At 43.0% G+C, this 26,520-nt stretch overlaps 1 protein-coding gene across 1 annotated transcript in view; it reads right to left on the bottom strand.

Annotated features, from left to right (window-relative positions):
• srcin1b (SRC kinase signaling inhibitor 1b) overlaps positions 1 to 26,520 on the bottom strand; it is a gene marked incomplete at both ends in the record, with an annotated part of 68,763 nt that overhangs the window by 35,187 nt on the left and 7,056 nt on the right. The window contains 2 exons of the mRNA XM_079182809.1: positions 60 to 86; positions 6,449 to 6,759. Of these exons, the coding sequence (XP_079038935.1) occupies positions 60 to 86; positions 6,449 to 6,759 (338 nt within the window). The remainder of the gene's footprint in view (positions 1 to 59; positions 87 to 6,448; positions 6,760 to 26,520) is intronic.

Here is a 26,520-nt window from a genome sequence, read left to right as displayed (position 1 = left end):
ATCCTACACAGAGGGACAGATTTACGCTGAAACACAAACACACAGTTATTGGCACTGACCTTGAAGCTCCAGTAGTTTGGTTGTTGCTAAGGGGGGAGAAAAACAAAGAGCGAAGGAGACAGAAAAGGGACAGGGAGGGTGAAAGAGGAGGGAAAAGGGAGCCAGAGTGAGACATTTTCTCATGTGTTAAGCTGCAGAACACCAACACTACAAAACATCACCGGCTGGGTAGAACCAGAGAAAATGCTTCGTCACTCAGCTCCAATGTGGAGACATGTACGACACACCACAAAGAGAGACTAAAGGTTAAAATGGTTCATTATTTCTCTGCAGAGAGTGCGGTACGGCCCAAATGTCTTCACCGCTTTGCTGAAAAAAAGGACCACAAATCGCAGCGAAGCAAACAAACCAATAAATTGCTTTTTTATTATTTTATTTTTTTCATACATTAGGCTTGGTGAGAAAATGATGGGCTAATTATTGTGATGATAGCCAGAATAACTTGCGTTGTCCTTCACTGCCATCATAATAGGACTTTAATTGCTTGTAATTGCTTCTCAGCAATTAATCAAATGTTTACAGTGACTTCACACACACACTAATGATGGAGCGCCTAAACTCCACCCCGCGCTGTCTCCCGAGGTGCAGAGTTGTCTGGCGTGGACCCAGGAGCTGGATTAAAGCGATGCACCCGCTGGATTAAGGAGCTGCCATTTACACTTTGTCTGGGAGGAGGCCAACGATCAGGCCAACGTCCTCCTGATTGTTTTAGACACAGCGGCTGAGGCTGCATGCGTCCTTGACATTTCAGTGGATGCATAAGAATTATATATGCAAACACTGTGCACTCCTGTTCTTTTTGTATCACGGCTGAGGAAAGTTTCTCTCAACATGTACGGCCACTCACTCTGCAGGACCGCAAGTGTTACGGAGAGGACGGCTAGCTAGCTAGTCTCCGCGTGCTCTTCTAGTGTCGCCAATTGACGCAAATGGATTGTTCATTTTCTGTAACCGGTGTAGCATGACAATATGGTGAAATTAGCAGGGTAGCTAGCTAGCTAACTAGCCAGCCGCTAAATTAGAAAAACATTTCGGAAAGCACGTTGCAAACGACAAACCAGCGACAACTTTGTTTGGAACATTTTCTGGAACCAGTGTAGCATGAAAACATAGCGAAATTAGCAAGCTAGCGAAGTAGCCAGCCGTCCGCTAGTTATCTTGCTAATTCCACCACGCGTTAATGCTACACTGGTTACAGAGAGTAAGCCCGACAGCCGGCCATGCCGTCATCGCTCTAATAGTTTAGCCTGTTAGCAACATTTCTCTCTAGTAGAGGAAAACAGAAGCATATTTGTGTTTTGACAGTTACTACTACTTTGATTTTGGGGACAATTACGGAAGGTCAACTACATAATTACAAAGAAACTTCTGACGCTGACTCATCACATAAACACGGAATAATTCAGCTTTCAATGGAAAGCTTCAGCCAAACGTCTGAGTTCTTCTGGTGAAACTGTAAATGTTAAAATAATTCATTTGTTTCCAGTTTAACCACGTTTCCAAACAGTGGATTGTGACTAATATTGAATATATAATAGTGTCAACAACAATCCCTGTGCTATACGTCTGTACTGTAGCAGTAAATTATATATTTTTACAGTTTAAATACATGTAGTTCCTTGTAGAACATGTAAAACGCAGTTCAAGTCAAAGTCAACCAATCAACAAATAACTGTTGTAAAACAAACGATTTGCAACAATTTTACCGGCACTACATTAATTAAAATACAAGTAACTTAAACTTCAAATTAAAAGCACAGATGAGTGAATGTTGTCTGAGAGTCTAAACTGCATCACATATGTTGTGAATAAAAAGGAATTCCCTCAGTAATTAATCTCCTGTGTAGGTGGAACTTAATTCATGTTTGAGCAGCTGTTCTGGGAGCTGGAGCCCAAATATTTCCTCAGCTGCAACTTTTAAAATCCATCTCACTTCATTTTGAAAATGGGAGTTGAAGGACGGAAGAAAAGAGGGTTTGTGAAAGAACGAGCGACAGGCCCGTGGGCTGCCGTGACCCAGATTTCAGAGCTCCGTGTGGTTTGTCCGCCGACCAAAACAGCAAAATCATACCTGATCGGAAGCCACTGAGCTTATTTAACCAAATACTTAAAGTCTACCTGCACAGGTTCTGCTTCCTAAAGGATGTTTTTAGCCTTTAAGTAACATTTTGTTAAGTGTCTAACTTCCATTTAGAGAATCTGTTTGACTCAGGTGACCACATGCTTCTTTTCCCTGCTTTTAAAATCAGTTGTCTTATTTACAAATGATAATACGATAACAATTGTATAAACTATGGTTCATACGGATGAACTTTAGTAAAACAAAAGGACTGATCATCAGCTCTGAACTGTCACACTCAGACATAATAAACCTCAGACGGTCCGTTTGAATCTGGTGTGGACCAGAACATCCGGTCTCCGGTCTCTGGACCGTTTTCATGCCGACCCAGGTGCGGCCCGGTTGCCGTCAGCGAACGTTTCATTTGTATTTGTTGAGACGGACGAAGGTTAAAACGACTGAAGTCTGACGTTTGATCGACATCTCGGCCGAACACAGAAGAGAATCTGGTGAACAAAGTCCGCAGAAATAGTGACGTTTATAACGTAAAGAAAATAAACTGGAGCAGAACAGACGCGCGTCGAGTTCGAATGAAAAGAACCGGACTAAATAGAGAAACAAACCAAACGTATTGATTTCACCCTGATTCAGGCTAACAAGAGACAACGACTCCTCATTAAAAGAGTTCATACGACATCGCTGCATGAAGGGCAACCTGAGCACAGGAGCAAACAGGAGTCAATGAGGCCATTAAACCTGATCTCAGGCCTGTTTACTGGAGATAAACTCTGCTGGAGATACAGAAAGAAAGACATTCAAGTAGTTTATCTCACAGGGAAAATGGCTCCATTTCAACGCTTTGCTTTTTGGTTAAACTTCGTGTTTTCGTTACGTTTTAAACCCTCAGATGGGCCGGAGGAAATCTCCAAATCAGTTGAACTGTATTGAATGACATAAAGAGTATTTTAATGCTGTTCTGTCTGCAGTTTACATGTAACGTCTCCACGTCTGCAGGACTGAAGTGAAAGCATCGAGATATCAATGAAAGATCATCATCAGGTTACACATTCACGTGAAACGCTCAAAATGAACTCATTTCTCATCACTTTGCTTCCTGCTTTTTATCCTAAAAGAACATTTAAAGCCGTCACCGCTAACGTCTCGACACACGGAGCCACGACGCTCTCTGACCCGCGGCCGACTTCCTGTTTGGAACTTTGAAGGTTCACAAACACAAGTCGACAACCAGGAAACGCCGTCATCACTGGATCATTGTGACACGAACCGAGGAATCGTGTATCCTCAGAGCTTCATCTATTCACCTTAAATTGGAAAAAACGGCAAAATCTACCTCCAGGAATAATTTAATGCACCATCTTTGAACATCAGACCTGTCTCCTCTCACACACAACAGGGATGACTGACTGACTGCAACGTTCCTCAATCACTTGAGCTGAAAATCCCCAAAGCGCCCAAACGAAGGGAGACGAGCCTGACCCGCATGACAAGTAGCCATCTTTGTACCCACCCTCTTTTTTTATTTATATATATATATATATCTCCTCTCCAGCCCCAAAACACACCAACACATGTGCATTCACTCTCACACATCTGTGCACACACACACACACACACACACACACGTACACACGTTGCTGCGTCAGCACGGACACACCTGGTCAACACCTGCCTGCAACACACACATTTAGTCAAAAGGGAGGCGAGGATGAGTTGTGGCGGTCTACCGGTCACATGCACAACATGCACACAACACACACACACTCACAACATGCACACACACACACACACACTCCTGCAGCAGCAGCAGCGTCACGCTTCAGTAAAACGTCTCAGCTGAAGGAATGCAAAGACGGAGGTTAGAGAGAGAGAGAGAGAGAGAGAGAGAGAGAGAGAGTTACCGTTGTTACTTAATGAGCAGGTCGGCCGCCTCGTGCATCCTCCCGCTCCACACGCCTCCCTCTTCTTCCTCCTCCCCTCCTCCTCTCCATCTCCATCTTTCTCTCTTTTTATTTTCTCTCTCTCTTCACTGCGGCTCGGTGTCTTCCTCGAGCCCCGAGGATCCGCCAGAATCCTCCCTCGCTGGTACCCGTAGTCGAGCCTCAGAGGCTGTTAGCATCTCTTCCTGCTGCTGCTCCTCCTCTCCCTCCCTCTCTCTCTCTCTCTCTCTCTCTCTATCTCTCTCTCTCGCTCTCTCTCTCTGTCCGTCACCCTCTCTCTCCTCTTGTCCCTGACTCAAACGATAAAAAAACACCCTCCCTCTTTTCCTCCTGTCTCTCTCTCTCTCTCTCTCTCTCCTTGCTGCCGTTACTTCTCACTCAGAACAACCATATGATATCACCCGGTTGCCTTATATGGAGAGAGAGAAAAAAACGGTGGGTTGCCATGACGATGGCAGACTCCACCTGTCTCTCTCCCCCCTCTCTCTCTCCCCCTCTCTCCCGCTCTTTCCCCTCTCTTTCCCTCTCCTCTCCCTCTCTCTCTCTGTCTCTCTCGCTCTCTCTCTCTTTCCCTCCCTCTCTCTCTCTCCCTCTCTCTCTCTCTCCCCTATCTCTCTCTCCCTCTTTCCCTCTCCCCTCTGTCTCTCTCTCTCCCTCTCTCTCTCTCTCTCTCTCTCCCTCTCTGTGTGTCAGTCCACCTTTTTTTGGTCAGGAGATAGATGGTGTGGTTTGTGGTGAACAGACACAGCACATGAGAGAAGCAAAGGGAGGAGACGAGAGAGGAGGAGACGAGGGAGGGAGGAGACGAGAGAGGAGGAGACGTGATGGACAGGAGCTGACGGAGGCTTGGAGAAGGAGAGAGCAGACTTAAAGGAACAGCTCGACATCCTGGGAACGAACTCACTTCTCTTTGACGTCGCTCTCACGTCGGCGTGTTTAAATACGGAGCAGGTTTAGCTTAGCTTAGCATAACGACTGGAAGCGGGGGGAAACAGCTAGCCTGGCTCTGAAGCTCCTAATAACACAAAGTATGCAATTTGTTTGACCCACACATGAACAGAAATTAAAGAAATGACCCTTTCTTGGATGAAGTTTCAAAATGTCACCCAAAGTTAACCGTTTGCAGAAACCAGATCCTGTAAAAAACATTAAATTCTGCGCTTCTCAACGCAAATCTGAAGGCGTGATCGACTCAGCTGAGACCAACAGTCACAGGACAATAATTCAGAGAATCTTTGACTGAACACAGAGAGGAGAGGCTGTAAAATATTCATAGTTCAACGTATATATACAGCACGTAGAGCCTCGATTAGCTTTTTGCTAGTTGCTAACATTAGCAGCAGTTGAAAACACGTTGGATGTAAGAAATACAACGTGCTTCTTATGATTTATGGCATTTTAACTGTGTTATAATGCCATAAATCTCTCTAGCTCCAGCCCTGACTGGGTTCAGAGGGTTCGACCCCCGTCCGGCCACATCAACCTGACGTCCATCATCCGGACTCTCAGACGGAACGCTAACAAACCGGTGCGGTTCTGTTTGGACCGTCTGTCTCAGGCGTCCGTCGGAGCGAGAGGTGATTGATGGAAGAACGAGAAGCGAGACGATGAAGACGAGCGAGACTCGATGGATCCATGAGTGTAACGTCTCACATCCTGTCGTTTTCTCTCACTTAAAACCCTGTTCTATAAAAAACGCTCACAAAAACAGGTCAAAAGGTCACAAAAAGAGTCCGTTATTGCCTCGGAACGCTGGTCAGCGTCTAAAGCCCCCCCGAGGCATCTCTTCCCACAATGCACTGGTGTGTGTGTGTGCCGACCGATGTGCCGCGATAAGAAACAAAATGTTCACATGTGGAGACAGAGAGCACTCAGAGGCCTGAAGGCTGTGCAGAAATCTGGATCTGCATTAAAACGACGTGCAGCGGTTTCATCGTCCGAGAGGTTCAGCGGGTCAGAAGACAAAAGATCAGAAACATGTATTTATATTTCACAATGAGCAGATTATCCTCACTGAAGCTGCAGCTTCACTCTGAATATCTGCGGCTGTAGTTTAGTTTCCTTTCAAAAGGTTTGAATTGATCTCTGAAACGTACAAACTTTATTTATTATGATTATTATTTATAACTTTGAATCGAGAGCGTCTTGTTAAAGCAACACTACGGATACGATCTTCTATCATGCTGCATAGATATCGATGTTTCTCTTAAAATAATACACATTGTGATTAAAAGGCAGTAATGCAGATCTGATCACGTGTTCTTACTGAATATCGTGTGATAACGATCTGCAGTTGAACTAATTAAACTGTGGCAGGAGGATCCGTACGGTCTGTTACGTCATACAAACTATTATTGGATGGAAAGATTACCTGTCGTCCTGCGGCGGGGGCGGCGCCCTGCGACAGGCTGCCGGGGCTGTTGGAGAACTTGTTCTTCTGGAGGTCCATGAGGGCGTCTCTCTGCCGCTCGATGTCCGCCTTGTGGATGCTGTTCAGGGCCTCCAGGCTCTTGGCGGCCACCGAGTTGTGCCGGCGGTCCAGCGAGGAGGACGTGAACCCCCCGTTGGTGTTGGTGTTGTCGGGGAACCGCCGGGCCCCGCGGCCGCCGGCCAGCGTGTGGTAATCCCGCGGGAACTCGGCATCGCCGGCGGAGATCATGGGGCCCTTTCTCTTCTCTCGACCTGCAGCGGGTTGAAAGGAAATCATTTTCACAACTCAATCAACTGTGTTCATGTCGTCAGCTTCCTCCATTTAACATGAGACACAATACATGACTATATATAAATGTCGGAGCGTCCTTCAACGCACCACCGAGGAGTGACGGCAATTCAACACTAACTTAAATAAAAAAGTGACGGCCACAAATAGTCCATTCCTCATTCATCAGTCGATCTAAAGTCTGCAAAGTTCACAGCATGCATGAGTGGAAGAGGAAGGAGCAGAAGCTGCCTGACAGCAGGAGAAACACAGTGAAACAGTGAAAAGCAGATCATTGATAACCACGCGTGTTATAGAGCTTCAACGTGTTCATTACACTGTGAGTGAGTGTCAGTGTTCACACCACAGCTCACACTGAGTGTTAATGTGAACACTGGCGTCCTGGAGCATCGCTGCACTGTGTGTGTGTGTGTGTGTGTGTGTGTTTCTCTTATTGTCCCAGTCACAACACAAACACACCTCCAGCTACACGTGAACAAACAGCTGTAACATCTGTCTGTTCCAACAACTGTCCCGGGAATCCCAGAGGCGAGAAAAACAAACAACTAAGAACTGTTGTGACGCGATGATCCGACAGCAGAGACGTCTCACGGTCGAGTCAGAACCAGTGAAGAAGAAGAGACATGAAAAAATGTAAAATGTAAAATGTAAAAGGACGTCCTCTGGGGGGGGGGGGGGGGGGGGGGGTACCGGAGACACACAAAGCACCGATGACTCGGTGACGGTGATCAGATCACGTGTTGATGGAGAGAACGGTGAACAGTCGCTCACTCAAAGATAAATATCTTATAAGTTACCAAAGACTTGAGGGTCTTCTTCTGCTGAGGGACAGAAACAGCTCTGCAGTTATTAAATATAATAAAACCTCTCCACTGTTTACTGTCACCACAGTGTAAATGAAGTCTTAATACACACACTTACTGTACAAACTGTGTACTTTCTGTGGACAACAAGCTCCAAAGATGAACCGAAGCAGGAAGTTAAACTTCATTAGCTCACAGTTAAGCAAAGGAATGAAAGAGCAGACTGTGAAGATATTATGAATATGAATGTATGAAACACAGCGTATGATGAGCACACTGGCTCAACAGAACGTATTATTAACAACATTAATGAATTATCTGGTGACAAAAATGAAAGTGCATTAACCAAAGTACTCAGTACAATGTTGAGGTTACTGTCGTACTGTTACTTTTACTCAAAAGCAGACGTGAACACTTCTTCCACCACTGAATTTATGTTTATTTATGTATTAAAAGCACGAGCGTGGGTTTGGTTTCAGACTAAATTAAATCAACGTGAAAACTGGTGTTTTTTAAAAGTGGAGCAGATTTCCCATCATGCCCTCTGACACCCTGAAGTAAGAGAGCGTTATTCTCGCCTGTTCCTCCGGGGGACTCGGCCTAACAACGGCCATGTTTGTGTCTTTTGAGTCGGTCACAGATGTGGATCCTCCAATAGGAGCGCAGCAGCATGCCGGTGTGTTTCCATGGACATCGAGACGAGAGAGCCTGTCACTTTAATTCATGAGGAGCCTTCAGGAAAGCCACGGCCGTGTGTGTGTGTGTGTGTGTGTGTGTGTGTGTGTGTGTGTGTGTGTGTGTGTGTGTGTGTGTGTGTGTGTGTGTGTGTGTGTGTGTGTGTGTGTGTGGTGGTCTGAGGACTTTGGGGGTTTTTTGGTCACAGATTTTTGTATTTGCCTCTTTAAATATTAGCCTGATAATCAGGGATAATCACAGCTGGTGATTGTTGGAACCGTAGAAAACTTTTAATTTGTTTTCTACGATGAGTTAACAAGTCAATTAAACTTTGTTCTGTGAAAGAGAGAAATGTGAAACCAGAAGGTTGAATGTTGTGTTTTTGTTGGAAATTGATGAATTCCCCTTTAATTGGCTCACTTTGCTCAGGTTGTTGAATATTTAACGGTGATGTCGTCGCCATTAGGAACAAGTAATATTTCAGCTTCACTCACAAGCTCATGTGGCCACTCACATGCATGGAGGCTTTTTTATTTATTCATTTAGTACACATTAATGCTGCAAACATGTCGGTAAGCCCACAAGGACGGCTGTCTTGTAATTACCTTATCGGACAAAATTCTCTTGAACATATAACCCGAACACATGAAATCAATTTCTCTTGCTGCTTCTAATATTTCAGACACAGAATAAACTGTGTGTTATCCCTCTCACATACACACACATTATTAAAGCCGGCTGTCCGCATGATTTATTATTTTGTGCTCATTATAGAGAGCTGCAGGGATGTTGGTATTTTGTAGCTCCAGCTGGAAGTTAGCCTCACACTGGTTGCCTCCGCAATAAACCAATGACATTCTTCCATTAGGTTTTAGATTATTGCAGAAAAAGATTTATGTGGCAAAGAAACATTTATGATACAATCATCAGAAGTAAAAAGCTAAAGTTTGGCTATAAAGGAACTCCACCACGGTCACGTGACTTCACGTTAGTCTATAAAGGAACTCCACCACGGTCACGTGACTTCACGTTAGTCTATAAAGTAACTCCACCACGGTCACATGACTTCACGTTAGTCTATAAATGAACTCCACCACGGTCACATGACTTCACGTTAGTCTATAAAGGAACTCCACCACGGTCACGTGACTTCACGTTAGTCTATAAAGGAACTCCACCACGGTCACGTGACTTCACGTTAGTCTATAAAGGAACTCCACCACGGTCACGTGACTTCACGTTAGTCTATAAAGGAACTCCACCACGGTCACGTGACTTCACGTTAGTCTATAAAGGAACTCCACCACGGTCACGTGACTTCACGTTAGTCTATAAAGGAACTCCACCACGGTCACGTGACTTCACGTTAGTCTATAAAGGAACTCCACCACGGTCACGTGACTTCACGTTAGTCTATAAAGGAACTCCACCACGGTCACGTGACTTCACGTTAGTCTATAGAGGAACTCCACCACGGTCACGTGACTTCACGTTAGTCTATAGAGGAACTCCACCACGGTCACGTGACTTCACGTTAGTCTATAGAGGAACTCCACCACGGTCACGTGACTTCACGTTAGTCTATAGAGGAACTCCACCACGGTCACGTGACTTCACGTTAGTCTATAGAGGAACTCCACCACGGTCACGTGACTTCATGTTAGTCTATAAATGAACTCCACCACGGTCACGTGACTTCACGTTAGTCTATAAAGGAACTCCACCACGGTCACGTGACTTCACGTTAGTCTATAAAGGAACTCCACCACGGTCACGTGACTTCACGTTAGTCTATAGAGGAACTCCACCACGGTCACGTGACTTCACGTTAGTCTATAAAGGAACTCCACCACGGTCACGTGACTTCACGTTAGTCTATAAATGAACTCCACCACGGTCACGTGACTTCACGTTAGTCTATAAAGGAACTCCACCACGGTCACGTGACTTCACGTTAGTCTATAAAGGAACTCCACCACGGTCACGTGACTTCACGTCAGTCTATAAAGGAACTCCACCACGGTCACGTGACTTCACGTCAGTCTATAAAGGAACTCCACCACGGTCACGTGACTTCACGTTAGTCTATAAAGGAACTCCACCACGGTCACGTGACTTCACGTCAGTCTATAAAGGAACTCCACCACGGTCACGTGACTTCACGTCAGTCTATAAAGGAACTCCACCACGGTCACGTGACTTCACGTTAGTCTATAAAGGAACTCCACCACGGTCACGTGACTTCACGTTAGTCTATAAAGGAACTCCACCACGGTCACGTGACTTCATGTTAGACATCTAAACACAAAACACAAATAAAAAAACATTGACTTCCATACGAGGGAACAGGAAGTGTAAAAACACTGACTAATTTCTGTGTTTTAGAACTCGTTCCTGCAGCATTGTGTTGTTGTGTACTAAAACCAAACGGGTGACTGTCGTGCCACTGAAACCATATTTCAGCCGTCTGGGATGAATTCCAAGGCCACGTCCAAACATTTCTCATTACAAGGCGGATGGAGTGTCTGCGTGTGTGTGTGTGTGTGTGAGTGTGTGTGTGTTGTTAGTACAACCTTGGCTGCTGTTGGCCGCGGTCTGACAGAGGCCATTTGTTAGTTTTATGGCTTCATCGGGCTGAGGTCTAATAATTTGTACTTGTCTCTGTGCTTCACTCAAATTGACTTCAAATTATTTTCCTCCCGAGTGTTTGAGCTGTGGCTTGTTGTTGTTGTGTGGCTGCAGCAGCTGACAGTATACACAGTACATGTATATTACTGCACCATATATATACTATACACACCTGTCTATAGTGGGACTTGAATTAATCATGAGACACAAGCTGCAGTCCGATGTCGTCCACATGCTTCTGCTGCAGGCCTGCTGAGATAAACTCATGTGAATTTAGAGCTCAAACTGTTTGTATATTAATGGACCGTTAAATCAACAGAATTATAAAGCAATTAGTCCGTTGAGTCGTGTATGAAGCTACAATGTGAGGATTTGCTGTTTTGTATCGTTTTGTAAATCATATTGTAAACTGAATATCTTTTGACTGTAAACTGGAACACATCAATGATTTTCACTGACATTTTTTCTGACATTTTTGGACCAAATGATTTCTAATTGATTAAAAAAACTAAACTATCTGTTAGCTGCTTACAGGTTTGACAGTAAACGATCCCGTCATAGCCACTGAAACATGTTCAAATCACACCAGAAGACACTTGAAAAGGCAAAATAAATCAATTGACAGATTGGTGCCGTAACGGAAACTGTTAATGGAGGAAAATAACATAAATTATTAATTGTGTCGCACCTTTCACGTTATTTTTAACTCTTGTCGGTATAAACCGATGGGTTTGATACAGTAATGAGACTGGTCTGTGCTACAAATGTGGCTTTTGAATAATCTTGTGAACTTATTGATTGTTTTTTAGCTCCGAGTATAACATTTTACATGAAATAAAAATGGCACAATGCAGGGAAAAATAACAAAAAACATCTTGAAGAGCTATTGTGACATGCTAGTGTTAGCATTTAGCTTGCTAGCTAGCGAGTAGTTCTTAAAGCAACAAACTTCTAGAATAAAATAATTTGCAATGCAAAAACTCTCTTTAAGAACATATTTTGGTAGAAATTTAAGGGATTATAAATGTGTGTCAACGTTCTGAGCTTGGTTTGAAAAAATACAACAACAACTCTCGTACATGCTGTCATAGATACGGTTGATTTTTCCATCACAAAACTTCAGTATTGAACAGGATATACACGTTACTACAGCTGCGAAGAATATCTTTTATTTCATTCTTTAATGAATGAAACTCTTCTGTCTCTCGTTTTTTAAAGGATTGAAGCTGAATATTTCGTCACATAAAAACATGTCTATCTTCTTTCAATAAACTTTTAAACTTTACAACTCTTTTTTGTAAATGTTTGTATCACACAAGGTGGAAACAAACTTACGCAGACATCGCTGGAAGCTAATTCTACAAATAGTATATTAATAATATTAAGATTGGAGTGTATTCTGTTCTTTATCTGTAACTGTGCAGACAAACCGGCTTTACACACAATGAACTGAGGTGCAGAAACAAAAAACAAAAAGCTGTGCACCTCATGCTTCAGTCCTTCATTTACTTCCACTGATAAATAGTGAAAGTTCCTCCCTCTGTCCTCCTTTGACCACTTATTTCACTGTCTTCTTTCCCACTGACTTATTCATTTATTCATATATTCATTTTTCTCCATATTCTCAATCATGTTCTAAGTTCCAGCCGGTGGCTGCAGCCGAGTTCACTTGTAGCTCCGTCTTCCTCTCTCTCTCCATCAGAAACCCCGTTCAGCAGAGTCTTAATTACTGAGGAAGGCACCGAGGCAGGAATGGGTGAAAGAATAAAAAAAGAGCTAAAACGGTGCTCCTCCATCCACACATTATAATATCCAGCTCTCCAGGGCACTCGCAAATTAAAATAAAACCCAAACAAGATCTGAATTTAAACACGGAGCGGGCTATATTTGGAACGAGGTCTGCCTCCGCTGAATACAAACATGTCTCCAAAGTCTCACCGGATCCAGGATCACAGAGGACCGGGATCACAGAGAACCGGGATCACAGAGAACCAGGATCACAGAGAACCAGGATCACAGAGGACCAGGAGCACAGAGAACCAGGATTACAGAGAACCAGGATTACAAAGAACCAGGATCACAGAACCAGGATTACAGAGAACCAGGATTACAGAGAACCAGGAGCACAGAGAAACGGGATCACAGAGAACCGGGATCACAGAGAACCGGGATCACAGAGAACCGGGATCACAGAGAACCAGGATCACAGAGGACCAGGATTACAGAGAACCAGGATTACAGAGAACCAGGATCACAGAGAACCAGGATCCCAGAGGACCAGGATCACAGAGAACCAGGATCATAGAGAACCAGGATCACAGAGAACCAGGATCACAGAGAACCAGGATCACAGAACCAGGATTACAGAGAACCGGGATCCCAGAGAACCAGGATCTCACAGAGAACCAGGATCACAGAGAACCAGGATTACAGAGAACCAGGATCCCAGAGGACCAGTTGTGACGCATGAGAAGCGGTGGTGATGAACCTGCATGAAGAGGCGACGGTTCCCTTTAGGGCACACGTACATTAGCCTCCCCTTCATTTAACAGCGCTGCTTTTCTCACAGTTGTACCTCTTAGTTACAGTAATTATTCGTAGTAAAAACTGTAGTATTCCTGCTGAGGGAGAACAGAATGTACCACGTTACTGATTTAGTCGCTTTCTTGGACCTGCAGTTCAAGTTTTATCTCCCGGAGTGCTTCATGATTAATTTACAGCCAGAAGATTGATAAAAAAAGAAGTCACGGTTCGTCTCAAAATACCAGCGTGCCGAGCGCGGAGAACAACAACGTATTCGACATGTTTTCCGTGGTTCTAGGCGAGAAGAATACGCTGTAATGATGCAACTAACTCCGTCACCAGTTCGTCTGCAGATTATTTGATCGGTGAGCTGATCAATCGGTTGATCTATTAGATGTCAGACGATCGGATTCCAGAAGCTTTAAAGCGATGTCATCAAACAGCTGAAGACCTGAAGATGTTCAGTTTACCATCACAGAAGAAAAACGACTTTAACAATTATCAAAATAGATATTAGTTTATAGATTAGTTTTCTAAAAATTGACTAATCGAATAATGGTTTCAGCTCCAGTCTGGAAATTTGCCACAAAGTTTATAATAAAATGCAGCATCTCTTTAGATGTTGTAGTGTTTGAGGTGATTAGTGACGTTTTCAGTCCTGATACCGATACCTGGGCTTTGAGTATCCGCCAACATCGAGGACCGATCCGATCCCAGAGATCAGCTGTGAGCCTCACCGAGTGGAAGAGACTGGCATCATTACTTTATGTGTTTAAGGGAAACATCAGACTTTATTCAAACATTGTAACAAACAAATACGTAGATATAAATCTACTGAATTATGATTTATCATTAAGATAATAAAACAGAAAATTTAGTAAATAATCTTCAAAATGAACAAGAATTAAAATTCAAGTGTTCTGTGTCAGTGAATCTGTAATGGGTAATAATAGATTTTTGTCTGCTGGTTTAATTCCCTAGATTAGTAAAGAGTCAGCTGGTCGTGTTGTCATTAATATACTATATTTAGATGTACAAGTACCACACTGTAAGATACAGTGATTAGTGGGTTTTATTGTATTGCCCTCACTGGTTCAAGGTTGATGAAACACTTCATCTCTCCTCACTCCTTCTTTATGGATTTGTTGGATTCATCCCTGAGGTTGATCTTCCTTCTGCCCCTCTTCTTCCTCTCTCCTCTCTTTTCTACCCACAAAGCATAATGTGCTTAACAACCATAGCTCTTACCATGTCGCATCACATGAATATCAATAGGGAGCTAATTATGGCCAAAAATATTCATCTCGTCCGCGGTTAAAGACCGACGCCTGGAGCCGACACACGAGCAGCGTTAGTGAGCGATGGAGGAGACAAGGACGCGTGAAAGGATGCTTCAATCTTCTACTGCGACCTTACGACTCAGTGACGACTCGTACGCTCACTTGACCAGTGAAACCATCAAAGTACACAGGTTTGATACCGTCTGTGGAGAAGGGTTGTTACACCCGACAAGACATAAACCAATGAGCAATAAGCATAGAGAGAAGCTGATGTAAATGTTAGTTCTGCAGGTATCTGATCACCACTGGATTATAATTATTGATGCATTCATGTGTTCATCACTTTGATGTTGCAGCTGGTGAAGCTGGAGCTCATTTTAACTACTTAATAATGCATCATCGTTTACCGATCGATTTATATTCAGTATTCAGAACCTGAATCGGCAAAGAAGACTAACTGGTGACTAATAGTCAAATAAATGTAATGAAGGGAAACGTATAATCTGTCCCTGTGAAATATAGTGGACTAGAAGATAGTTAGAGCAAATGGAAATATTAAAGTAAAGTAGAAGTACCTCTACTGAAGTACAATACTTGAGTTTCTCATAGTTCTGAGTGAAACGCTGTGAACGCAATTCTTCCTCCGAGTGTCTACGTACCAAACTCTACTGCAGTCTGTCCAATATTTGCAGACACTTCCTTGTATATGTATAAATGTATATATGTATAAATGTACATACTGTATGTATATAAGTATAAGGAATGACGGAGGGAGCTCATTGTGGCCAAACATCCCACAGTCATCAGAGAGGATGAGGTTTGTGTTTCCGTCTAAAGACACTCGATCAACCAACATTACCGTCCCTAAACCTCCATTTATTACTCGTCAGATAAATAATGAGGGATGTCAACGGTTAACCAGTTAACCACCGATAGGTTAATCTAACCAGACAGGACGCTCTGTGTCCAGCAATGAGTATTGAAAAGGTTTCAATCCAGAATCGATGAGTCGTCTGATCAAACTATTGAGCCTTTGAACGAACGTCGGTCGATACCTAAAGACTTAATAAATACTGCACTGAACTTTCAGCAAAGACAAAGAAAATGAAATAAAAAAAGGCATTTTCAACACAACAAATAAAAACATTCAGCTCCTCCGAATGGATATCACTCATCGAGTCAATGGAGCGTACGACTAAAAGTAAAACGCCTCATGTAGGTCACGTCGTTTTGAGTTTTCTTCTTCAAAATGAAGCGGTTAATGAGAGTCTGCTTTCAAACAAAATTAACCTAAAGTGACATCTTAAGTGTGGACCAAAGAGGACGACAAACCGATATCAAACAACATTATCATCCCTACGCTTCTATTTATTACTGGTCACAGATTAAATCAATTAAAGCACATATCTGGTTAAAAGTAGTGGTCTGTTAGTAATAAACCTAAGAGTTCTAGTGATCATTTTTAGTGGCTGTTAATGGCGTTAACGTCAAAGGACTTCAGCTCCAAAAACACCTCTGGTGTGGAGTTAATTCAGTCTGGTAGCTGAGCGATAACGTCAGACGTACACAAGAGGTTTACTCCTCTTAAATAACGGCGTATTATTTACTCAGCTGTCATCCTCTGTGAGTGTCACACACTTCAAAGCCTCACGCCTCTCAAATCTTAAGATATACTAGAATGGAGAGTCCTGAAATAGAGAGCTGCTGGTTCAAGTTTTCCTGTGTGTGTGTGTGTCTGCTTTAATGCTGACGATGCAATGAGGATGGAGGGCTTTAATAAAAGCCAGGTACATTTTTAGCACAAATAATCCCATGTGATGCATCCGTGTGACATTTATCCAGCGCTGGTGCTGTTGCACGGTCAGTAAACACTGACATTTATCACCGTGTCAACATCGGCCCGAGCTCATCAAGACGACTCTTTTCTTTTGGGTGTCGTCTCCGGAAATCTGTGCCAGCCGGGTCACTCGAATCTGAAATGTGATGATCCCGTCTTCAAAGGGAATAATAATTTAGTGCACGCCTTGGTGATGAGCAGCAGAGGATCAGAGTGGAGGGTGAAGTGGAAGAGGATTGAGGCTCAGACGTCCTCTGACTGTCTCATACTGGATCGGTCCTCCGTGATCAGTGAATCCGAGTCCGGCTGCTGCTTCTGCTTTTTTAACGTATCTTCATGCATGACATTTTTTGAAAAAGTTGTTGCTTTTTTCGTGCGTTTTTCAGCAAAACTTGTCAATTTTACTTGTTACATAAATACAGTCTTAAAAATGAACGTCCGTCTTCACAGGAAACAACTTGGTTAGGTTTAAACAACAAAAATATTCAGTTAGCTTTAGAAAAAGATCGTGAAATACTTAGTTAGGTTTAGGAAAAGGTCGTGAAATACTTAATTGGGTTTAGAAAAAGATCGTGAAGTACTTAGTTAGGTTTAGAAAAAGATCGTGAAATACTTAGTTAAGTTTAGAAAAAGATCGTGAAATACTTAGTTTGGTTTAGGAAAAGATCGTGAAATACTTAGTTAAGTTTAGAAAAAGATCGTGAAGTACTTAGTTCGGTTTAGGAAAAGATCGTGAAATACTTAGTTTGGTTTAGGAAAAGAACGTAAAATACTTAGTTTGGTTTAGGAAAAGATTGTGTTGGTTTAAAAAAACGATGGAAGTGATGTTACCTCAGTGACAAATAACACTGTATGAACAGAAGTCTCCTGGAGGAAAGAACGGTGTTTGTTTGATTCGTCCACCTCCACTCCTACCGGCCCTGTGAGATGTTTTGCGGTCTTTACACTTTCTTATTTGTTTTTGTGGGATATCTATGAATTCCAGTGCATATCATGTTTCGTAGGTATAGCCTCGAATGCTGTGAGCTCATCCTGGTCCAAGCATCAAACCTCGTTATACCAACACTCAGGATGAGATGAGAGGCTGCATGATGAGGAGGTCACATGAGAAGAGGGGTGGGTGAAGAGCAGGTATGTGATGGAGGTTATCAAGCAGCCGGCCTCCATCACCAGCTGTATGATTGAATTCAGCCCCTGGCCACTGGACGGCTAATGCCTCGTTTCCCAGTCACACCACTAAACTGCCGCAGCAACACTAAAGGCGTACCTTAACTACACACCTCTCCGCCAACGAGAGGACAAAAACCTGGTCTGAGGCCAGACATCAATTCCACCTCAGAGAGGAAGTCCCGGTAATTAGAAAGTGATATTTTTGGCCTGGTCTGAGCCCGGGACGTGTCCTGAAGGTGAGTAATTGGTGTCATTGAGTGAACGGTGGGACGGGATGAGTCAGGGATCGAGCTCTATTAGTGGCCACAAATCAGTGTCTCTCACTGGGACCTGGGAGGCAGCCAGCTGGAGGACTGCTGGCTCCGCTGGGCGCTGTGTTCACAAACACTGGGAAGCAAACACACCGTGTACCGGAGATGATTCATCAAGGCAATAAAAACACAGCTATGGAGAGTAACCGAGTACATTTACTGTAGTGCTGTACTGTAAGTAGTACTTGAATATTTTAATTTTCTGCTACACACTATAGGCAACTTCTACTTTTTACTGCAATGCATTTATTTATTACCTTTGTTTTATACACACAAATGTACTCGTATATACACATACACACACGTATATACACACACACACACATATATACACATGTGTATATATTAATATATATATATATACACACAAGTACACGTATATACACACACACACACACATATATATATATATATACAGACACATACACGTATATATACATACATTACACATATATAGATACACACATGTACACGTATACACACACAGCTGTATACATATATACACACACACACACATATATATATATGATTACCTCAACATTTACCAGACGCTATATCAAAATCAAGAACACATTAATAATGCTTACCAATAATAATTTGATAATAAAATACTTTTAATTATACAGTACTTTTACTTTTGGTAATTTACTTCTGGTAACTTTAGTATATCTTGATGCCAGTACTTTTGGTAATACATAAATGCTGGTATTTATACACGGTGGTTTTGCTACTTTTACTACAACAGTCTGTCAGAAAACATCCAACAGTCCAGTAGAGAATGTTTTCTCGTGTCTTCATTTGATCTGACTGACTGTCGCTCTTCTAAAAACTTTGGAAATCTCAATTAAAAAGGAAACTCTGGAGTACTAAAATATGCAACACAAAACATTTGAGCTGCAACTAGGGCGTCTTTGAAATGTGACGAGGATGATTCATTTATAAAATAAATACTGGGACAGAACATCAGCCTCTCTGAGAGTATAAATATCAATGACGGAGCCAAATTACTGCTGTAAAGAAAGATGAAATATAACAACTGCGTTAAGTATTTAGGTAGAGAGGAGAAAATGTCTCTCAGGGTCTCTTTTCAGACGCAACGTTTCTGCAGGAGGTAATATATTGATTTGATCCACAGAGAACACAAGATGACTTAAAATGACTAATTCATTCACGTCATTTGGTATGTACATAAACTCAGCCCCATAAAACGTATGGTGATGTATCTGGAATGTATTTAAAATAAACAAGTATGAGCTTCCCACATAATGTATAGGGTGTATAAGGTAGTGTTTGTTTGATTAAAGGAAGAATGTTACCACCATTTGCCGAAGATGAATTATGTAATAAAAGTATTAAGCGTAGTGTTTTAGCTGCTGAGAGCACATATCGTGTAATATTATACATAATACTTATAAAATATATATAACATACAAGCCGAGACTAGATAAAAATTAGGTCAACACTAGATTTCTGTGATGATGAATTCAACGACAGTTTAGGCTGGAAAAGGGAATTCTCTTTCCACGAAATCAGAGGCGGAACAAACAGGAACCGTTGGGAGACTACTTTGCCCGGAGGAAAGCCAGCGACAGATCCTCCGTCTCCCGGTGGCGGCCGTCTGCTCTCCTCCCGGCTGTGGTGTCGCAGCAGCAGGGACCTGGCTCTGCCGCTACGTTAGCATGAAAATATGGTGTAGTTAGCTAGCTAATGTTAGCTAGCTAACTACACCATGTTTTCAATGTTTTCATGCTAACGTAGCTAATATTAGCTAGCTAACGGCCTGTTCTCTCTTTTACGAGGACTAACAACTAATCCATCAGCACATTACATCATCTGATTATCTGGAGATAGCAAGGTGGCTGGCTAGCTAGCTAATGTTAGCTAGCTAACTAGCCAGCCACGAAATGAGAAAACTTAAAACATCTTAGGGGAGGAAAGCACCTTGCTATCTCCAGATAATCAGATGTTGTAATGTGCTGATGGATGAGTTGTTAGTCCTCGTAAAAGAGAGAACAGGCCGTGATTGTAAAGCTACACGGTGGTGAGTGAATAAGTAAGAGTTTATTTCATGACGTAGATTCGTCCCAAACGGACGACTCTTATCTCAGAATTGGCGTTGAAAGATTTCAGCTGATTTAACCAAAAATAGACGACGCTTTGAGCCATTTTCAACAATGACATTCTGATTATTTTTATAAATTTAGTCAGAAATATGAATGCTAACCCCAGCATTGATATAATTTTCTGTTTCTGCATTACAACCTAGAATTAAAGGAAGTCAATACATACGCACGCACCACTTTTCAATGTTTTTTAATATTTTTTAGGTTTTCATTTAACTAGTTTGTGTAAGTCCATTGCATGAAATCCAAATAAAAAACATTTGAATTCAGGGTTGTAATCCAACAAAATAAGAAAATAGCCAACAGGGGTGAACACTTTTCATGCCAACGCACTGACAAAGTCTTTTGCTGGTGTTGAGGGAAATCCACCTATTTCACACATCAAAGTCTGTTTACAGGTGTTGAGAGTACTACTGTGTGTGTGTGTGTGTGTGTGTGTGTGTGTGTGTGTAGGTGTGTGTGTGTGTGTGTGTGTGTGTGTGGAGAGTACTGTAAGCTTTAAGAGTTTCCAGAGGGAGCTCTGGGAAATCTGAGGAACTGCCTCAAGTGAGACTACAAGTTAGAAAATAAAAGGAGAATTACCACCTCTGAGAGGATGGGCTTCTCCAACCAGTAGAGTTACAGTTCACATCCAACCACCTCATCATTTGGGTCAAATTGTCACGATTAGCATATGGAAGAAATGCTAAAGTGTCTTAAAGCTGCATTCTCTCTAATGTCCACCAGGGGGCAACTCCTCTGGTTGTATAGAAGTCTATGAGAAAATGACTCTACTTCTCTCTTGATTTATTACCTCAGTAAACATTGTAAACATGAGTTTATGGTCTCAATCTCTAGTTTCAAGTCTTCTTCAATACAGCATGATGTTCATTTAGTAAATTGTGGTCTATTTAGAGTCTTTACGTCCTCCTCAGTCCACATATGGTCACTTCCTGTTCACTGGTTGCAAAAAAGCCAAGATGGCGACGGCCGAACTCAAGGCTTCAAAACGTCAGTCTACAGACCAACGAGTGACGTCACGATAACTACGTCCACTTCTTATATACAGTCTGTGGTTGCTACTAGCATAACACACATGAATCTCTTTGTGATCGAATTGCATTGTGGGTAATGTAGGCGCCAGGTTTTGACGAGAAAGAAAGACGATTAAAAGACGATATTTCTGATTCTAACTTGAACCTCTTTGTCTATTTTTGGATTAAAAAATGAAAATGAATACATGAACAGTTTCAGTCATCTTAAGTCCACCAGCTGAAGACGTTCATAAGCAGATGGTGTTCTTACTGAAAATACTTCTCTGAAACGGGTCCTTTCCCAGCTTACCTTCTATAAATATGTTCGGCCTGCAGATGGTGCGTTAGCATGATTTTCAGATGAGCCTCCTCCTAACCGGCAGCCTGTTACGTCAGTGGCCATAAGTCAACTGGTGTGGGGGGGGGGGGATGTGAGTGGGCCGGGCAATTAACAAGAGCGATGTGCTCTGAGTGAATGTGAAGCTGGAGGGAAATCCACTCAGCTGAGGAAGGAGGTTTCAAAGGACTGACTGTCTGTCTGTTGGTTCATATGCAGATTTCTGAATTTCAAAGCTTCAAATTCCCTCGCTGATAATGAAATTCCACCGCCGACGAGCGCCAACCGCTTATACAAATAAATACACAAATCCAGAAAAAAACACGAGCTCCTGATATCCCAAGAAAAACAACTCATTCCGACACTCTTTTCTTCTTCTTCTACCTGGCATTTAAAAACCTTTCATCTGTCAGACCACATGAAGCCAAAGGAGTCCTTTTAAACCCGAACGCTGCGACCCGACAATGTAATGTCACTGCAACTACAGCACAACTATTTTTCTTTAAATCTGCCCAAAAGAGTACGACCTGTTCCAGAATCAACCTGGTACACTTTAAGGTTTTTTCATGTTATATATGATGTTATGATCCTGAAGGTTAGCCGTTAGCTTCGTTATTAGCACGTAGAAGACTATTGAAGCATCTTTATGGATTCAAAGACCTCATGATGTTCTTAAACCTGGAGGAAAGTAAATACAACTTAAAGGGGTCATCTGGTGTATTTGAGTGTGTTTGGGGGCCTTTGATTAACTACATAATGTTAAAGTTTATGTTAAACAAGATTGTGGATCATTTGCAGTAGTTTCGCGTGAGCTCTCGTCTTGTTATTCACTTATCCACCGAGTTAGAAAGGAAGGGTTGCTTCTGTTTTGTTACCGTGTTGATGTAGTGTTGATGTGTATTTGTACCGATTGTCACGGTTTGTAAATTCTTCTCGCCTGTTTACGGGAATTAAATGTAAAATAATGAGTCTTAACCTCGTATTTCATTTAAAGGAATAAAAAGCCTCGTCCAGCCTCTCTGACAGCCGGACACATGAGGGTGAACCTCTTCAGTGTCTCATCCATGAACACACACACACACACACACACACACACACACACACACACACACACAATGACTCGGTTCAGTAACTTTCCTTTTTCCTTCCAGCTCAACTAGCGGAGGCAGCATCAGACAGTCTGCAGTTCTTCCTCAGTCTCTGCTCGTTATCTCTGATCTGCTGTTCCCCCCCCCCCCCCCCCCCCCGTCTCCTCTTAGCTCGACATGTGAGGCCGACAGCTCGGTGGGCTCGGAGCCAGAACTGATACCCTACTGTCTGTCGTGGGGGGGGGTTAACAGGAGGCCGTGCCCTGGTGGCTCAGAGGGTCATGTTCCTGCAGCGCTGCGGGTGTCTTCCTCACATCTTCATCTGCATGGATCACTGAATGCACGCTGTGTTCAGCATATTAGCGGATGGGTCTCTGCAGAGATTGTTGCACGCATTAGGCGCTGATTTACGTCGCTGTTTGGTGCGGCTGCTGCAACGTGGTGCAATCATCCTTTTAAATAAATGTCTGTTAAGTCACTTTCTATCGCTGAAGGAGGTAACACAGCGGTGATCGAGCCCATCGAGGAAATAATTGTAATATTTATATATTTGCAGAGTTACAAACTGGGCGTTAAGGATCAACACTGAACTGATCTAAAGAACCTCGTGATCTTTTGCTTTAATACAACCTTTGAAAATGTAACTGATCTGCAATTCATTACATTCTGTTTGTGTTGGGTGATGTTTATTCTGGCTGTGAGGGGTTTGGCTCATCTCTCTTTTTAGGGTTTAAACTTGGTCAAACTGCGTCAGATGGTTTGTGTATTTGAAGCTAACTGTGGCGGTTCCGGGGTCAGAATCCGGTACACGCAGGACATACGGTGCGTAGATTGATGCTGTAGTCTGGAAGCTTCATACATATTTATATATTGTTGTCAGATTCCAGAGAAAACTCAGTCAGACTGTGTTTTTATCTCCACCGCTGGTCAACTTCCAGACGTGAAGAACGTGCACAAATACTTTGCATTTTGTTCCACATTTTCTTTAAAAAGTGATGCAATACGGATGGTTTCATAGCAACTGGAGGATTCAGTGCACATTTATGTGTCTGTCAACACAAAAACAAGCTTCCACCTTCTATCTGGACCGGTAACGTCTTTAAGGTGCGATGCCAGTCCACAATTACACAGGAGTCATTATCGTTACGATATCTGACATCTTTGGCCTCATTGACTCTCCAGATTAAAGAAAGCAGGAGGAAAACATCAGCAATGACTCAACTCGTCTCCAACGTATCCCAGAGAAGGAAAGAAGGCCCTGCAGCCTCCAGATGTACAAACTCATATCAAACCAGCATCAAAGTCAATTCTGAGTCACTAGATCTTCCAGAATAATAAAAAAAAGAAGAAAGTGTTACATCCACTTCAGAAAGCTGGGAACTGATCATCAGCGGTGTTGCTCGACGCACCTCAAATAAAAGAAATAAAAGCCGAACGCATCAACACACTCATTTCACCTGATGCAGTGACGGATAGATGAATTTCACAAGAAGGAATAATCAGCCTGCATTTCCATTCATCCATCTGTCCCCTGAGCATGTTCAGCATGTGTGAATATTAAGATGAATATCTGAGTGACGGCGGCTAAATGTGCCTTTTAAAAGGACAGGTTTGAATAAAGTCTTTGAGGACGGTGAACACGTTCACATGTTCCTCTGTTATTCTGAATATGTCAATAATCTGGATCCATATATTCCAAATGGAGAATGTTCCGATTAAAACATGTGGTATGTAGATATTATTCTGGTTTCAGGAGCATTCTTTGGACATGTGTACTTCAGAATAAGCGTTGAACACAAACCAACTAATAGTTAGTAAAGCTGCAGGAGAGACAACCAGAAGAAAAGGAGGAACACACATAGCAACAGGTTTTTAGATAAGAACAAATATCTCAATGACGACCTGTTAGAGAACAGAGTGAGGCTGAGTTCACACGGTCCAACAAGTCCTCCACCGCTGGAACACTCAGAAAAAATCATAGTTTGACGCAAAGAAGCAAAATGGCACAAGCAGCTCTTGTCGTTCCACTTTTCCATATTTTAACGTGATAAACGAAATGTCAAGCTTTGTTTATACCGGAGCGTAGAGCGAGCCTCCGCAGACGGCACGCAACCTCCGAGCATGAGCGGAGGCGTTTATAGTCCGTACGCTGCATTATTCTCCGAAACGCCAGAGGACGAACAAACTAAATGATATTTGAAGAATCAAAAAAGACGACGAGTGTAACTCAGAGATACAAACATAAGACTGAAGGTGTAACCGGCAAAAAGCCACAAACGAACGTGTAATTATCTGTGAACTCATATTCATAAACTACGTTATTACCTTTATACAAGATCTGTAAAGAAACAAGTCAAGTATGAAAAGCATTATGAAGAAACAGGTTTAATAGCCTGTAAACTATTAGAATTGGCTGCAAAATATTGATTCAAATGTAGGTTTTTTGTAAAATGTAAAATGACTACGTGGACCACGCGGTACCGCCATTTTCTGGCGTGCGTTTCCTCGTGACGGAAATAAATCAGACTCCTGTCAAAACGTAATTCAAACGGGAATATTATCGAAATATTCATTTTCATTTAAGCCATTTAAACACCTTTTTAGGAATGCTGTCGTTCTTGGATTGCGGGCTAAAAACCCAGAATATTTGGTGCATGCAGGCGGAGTCGGTGTCCCACATGCTGTTGAATAGGAGCTCCAAGAACTCCACGTGAAGGTCAGCCCAGGTTAGCCGGCTGCATACTTTTCTTTGCCCTACATGAGAAAACACTGCTTAGTTTTGGCTTTTGTCTCCTCCGTCCTTTCATCCCCCCCCCCCCCCCCCCCCCCCCCCCCCCCCCTCTCCTCTCCTCTCTGGCTCCCTCTCCGCTATCTGTTTTTTTTTTTTTACTTGGTTCTCTCGGGGCTATGCAAAAAGAAGCCGGATAAGCTCGGTGCATGCAGCCTGCAAGAGTCTTCTGCAGAGAGAGAGAGGGTGAGAGAGAGAGTGAGTGAGAGAGAGAGAGAGTGAGTGGATCTCTACACAGCGACAAAAACCTGCATAATGTGGAGTAGTGAGTAGAAAAAGGAAATGAACGAATGAAGCGTACCTGGCTCGTGGGTCCTGTGCTGGTTGCTGTCTCCCCCCCCCCCTTCGGGCCGAGAGTCTACATGACACTGGTGTGTTAGTGTCTGCACATGTGTGTGTGTGTGTGATGGAGAGAGAGAGAGAGCTGGTGAGAGTGCACAGTGCAGTGGAGTAGATTGGAGGCAGTGTGAGCTAAGACAGAGAGTCTGTGATTCTCCCTCCCTCTCTCCCTCTCTCCCTCTCTCTGTGAGTATAATCCTTTACACAGTCTACGGGGACGAGCTGCAAATGAACCATCTCTCTTTCTCTCTCTCTCTCCCTCTTTCTCTCTCTCTCTCTCTCTCTCTCTCTCTCTCTCTCCCTCTCGTTCGGTATATCTCAGCTTTGCACATGAGCCCCGAGCAGAATAACCCTCCACCTTGCAGAAGATAAGCCAGAATTGTGGAGAGCAGTCTTGCCCTTAATGACTGCCACAACTCTATCACCCCCTCTCTCTCTCTCTCTCTCTCTCTCTCCCTCTCTCTCTCCTCCCTTCCTCCCCCTTTTTCCTCTCAAGCCAAAGTGCTTGTTTGTGTCGCAGTGACTCCAGCTGTGCTATTTAAAACATGTACAGTAGGACGTGATGATACCTCGGTGTCGCGTCGCCGTTCCACACACAGTGTTCTGGAGTCGGGTCGTGCATTTGAAGTTTTTTGCCGATTGATTCTTTCTGGCAACACTTTTTGAGATGCGCTGTGCAAATGTTGTTAGTGACTCAGACTGACTGGAGACACACTTCTGGTGCACTTTTTGTGGGAGGGGCTGCTTCTCATGGCTGCTACTGGAGCTGCAACGATTAATAAATTAATAGATCTACAGAAAATGTATAA

This window comes from Pholis gunnellus (assembly GCF_910591455.1).
Source record: "Pholis gunnellus genome assembly, chromosome: 21".
Taxonomy (NCBI): Eukaryota; Metazoa; Chordata; class Actinopteri; order Perciformes; family Pholidae; genus Pholis; species Pholis gunnellus.
Note: the sequence above shows the minus strand (reverse complement) of the source record. Positions and strands in the feature narration are given on the sequence as shown.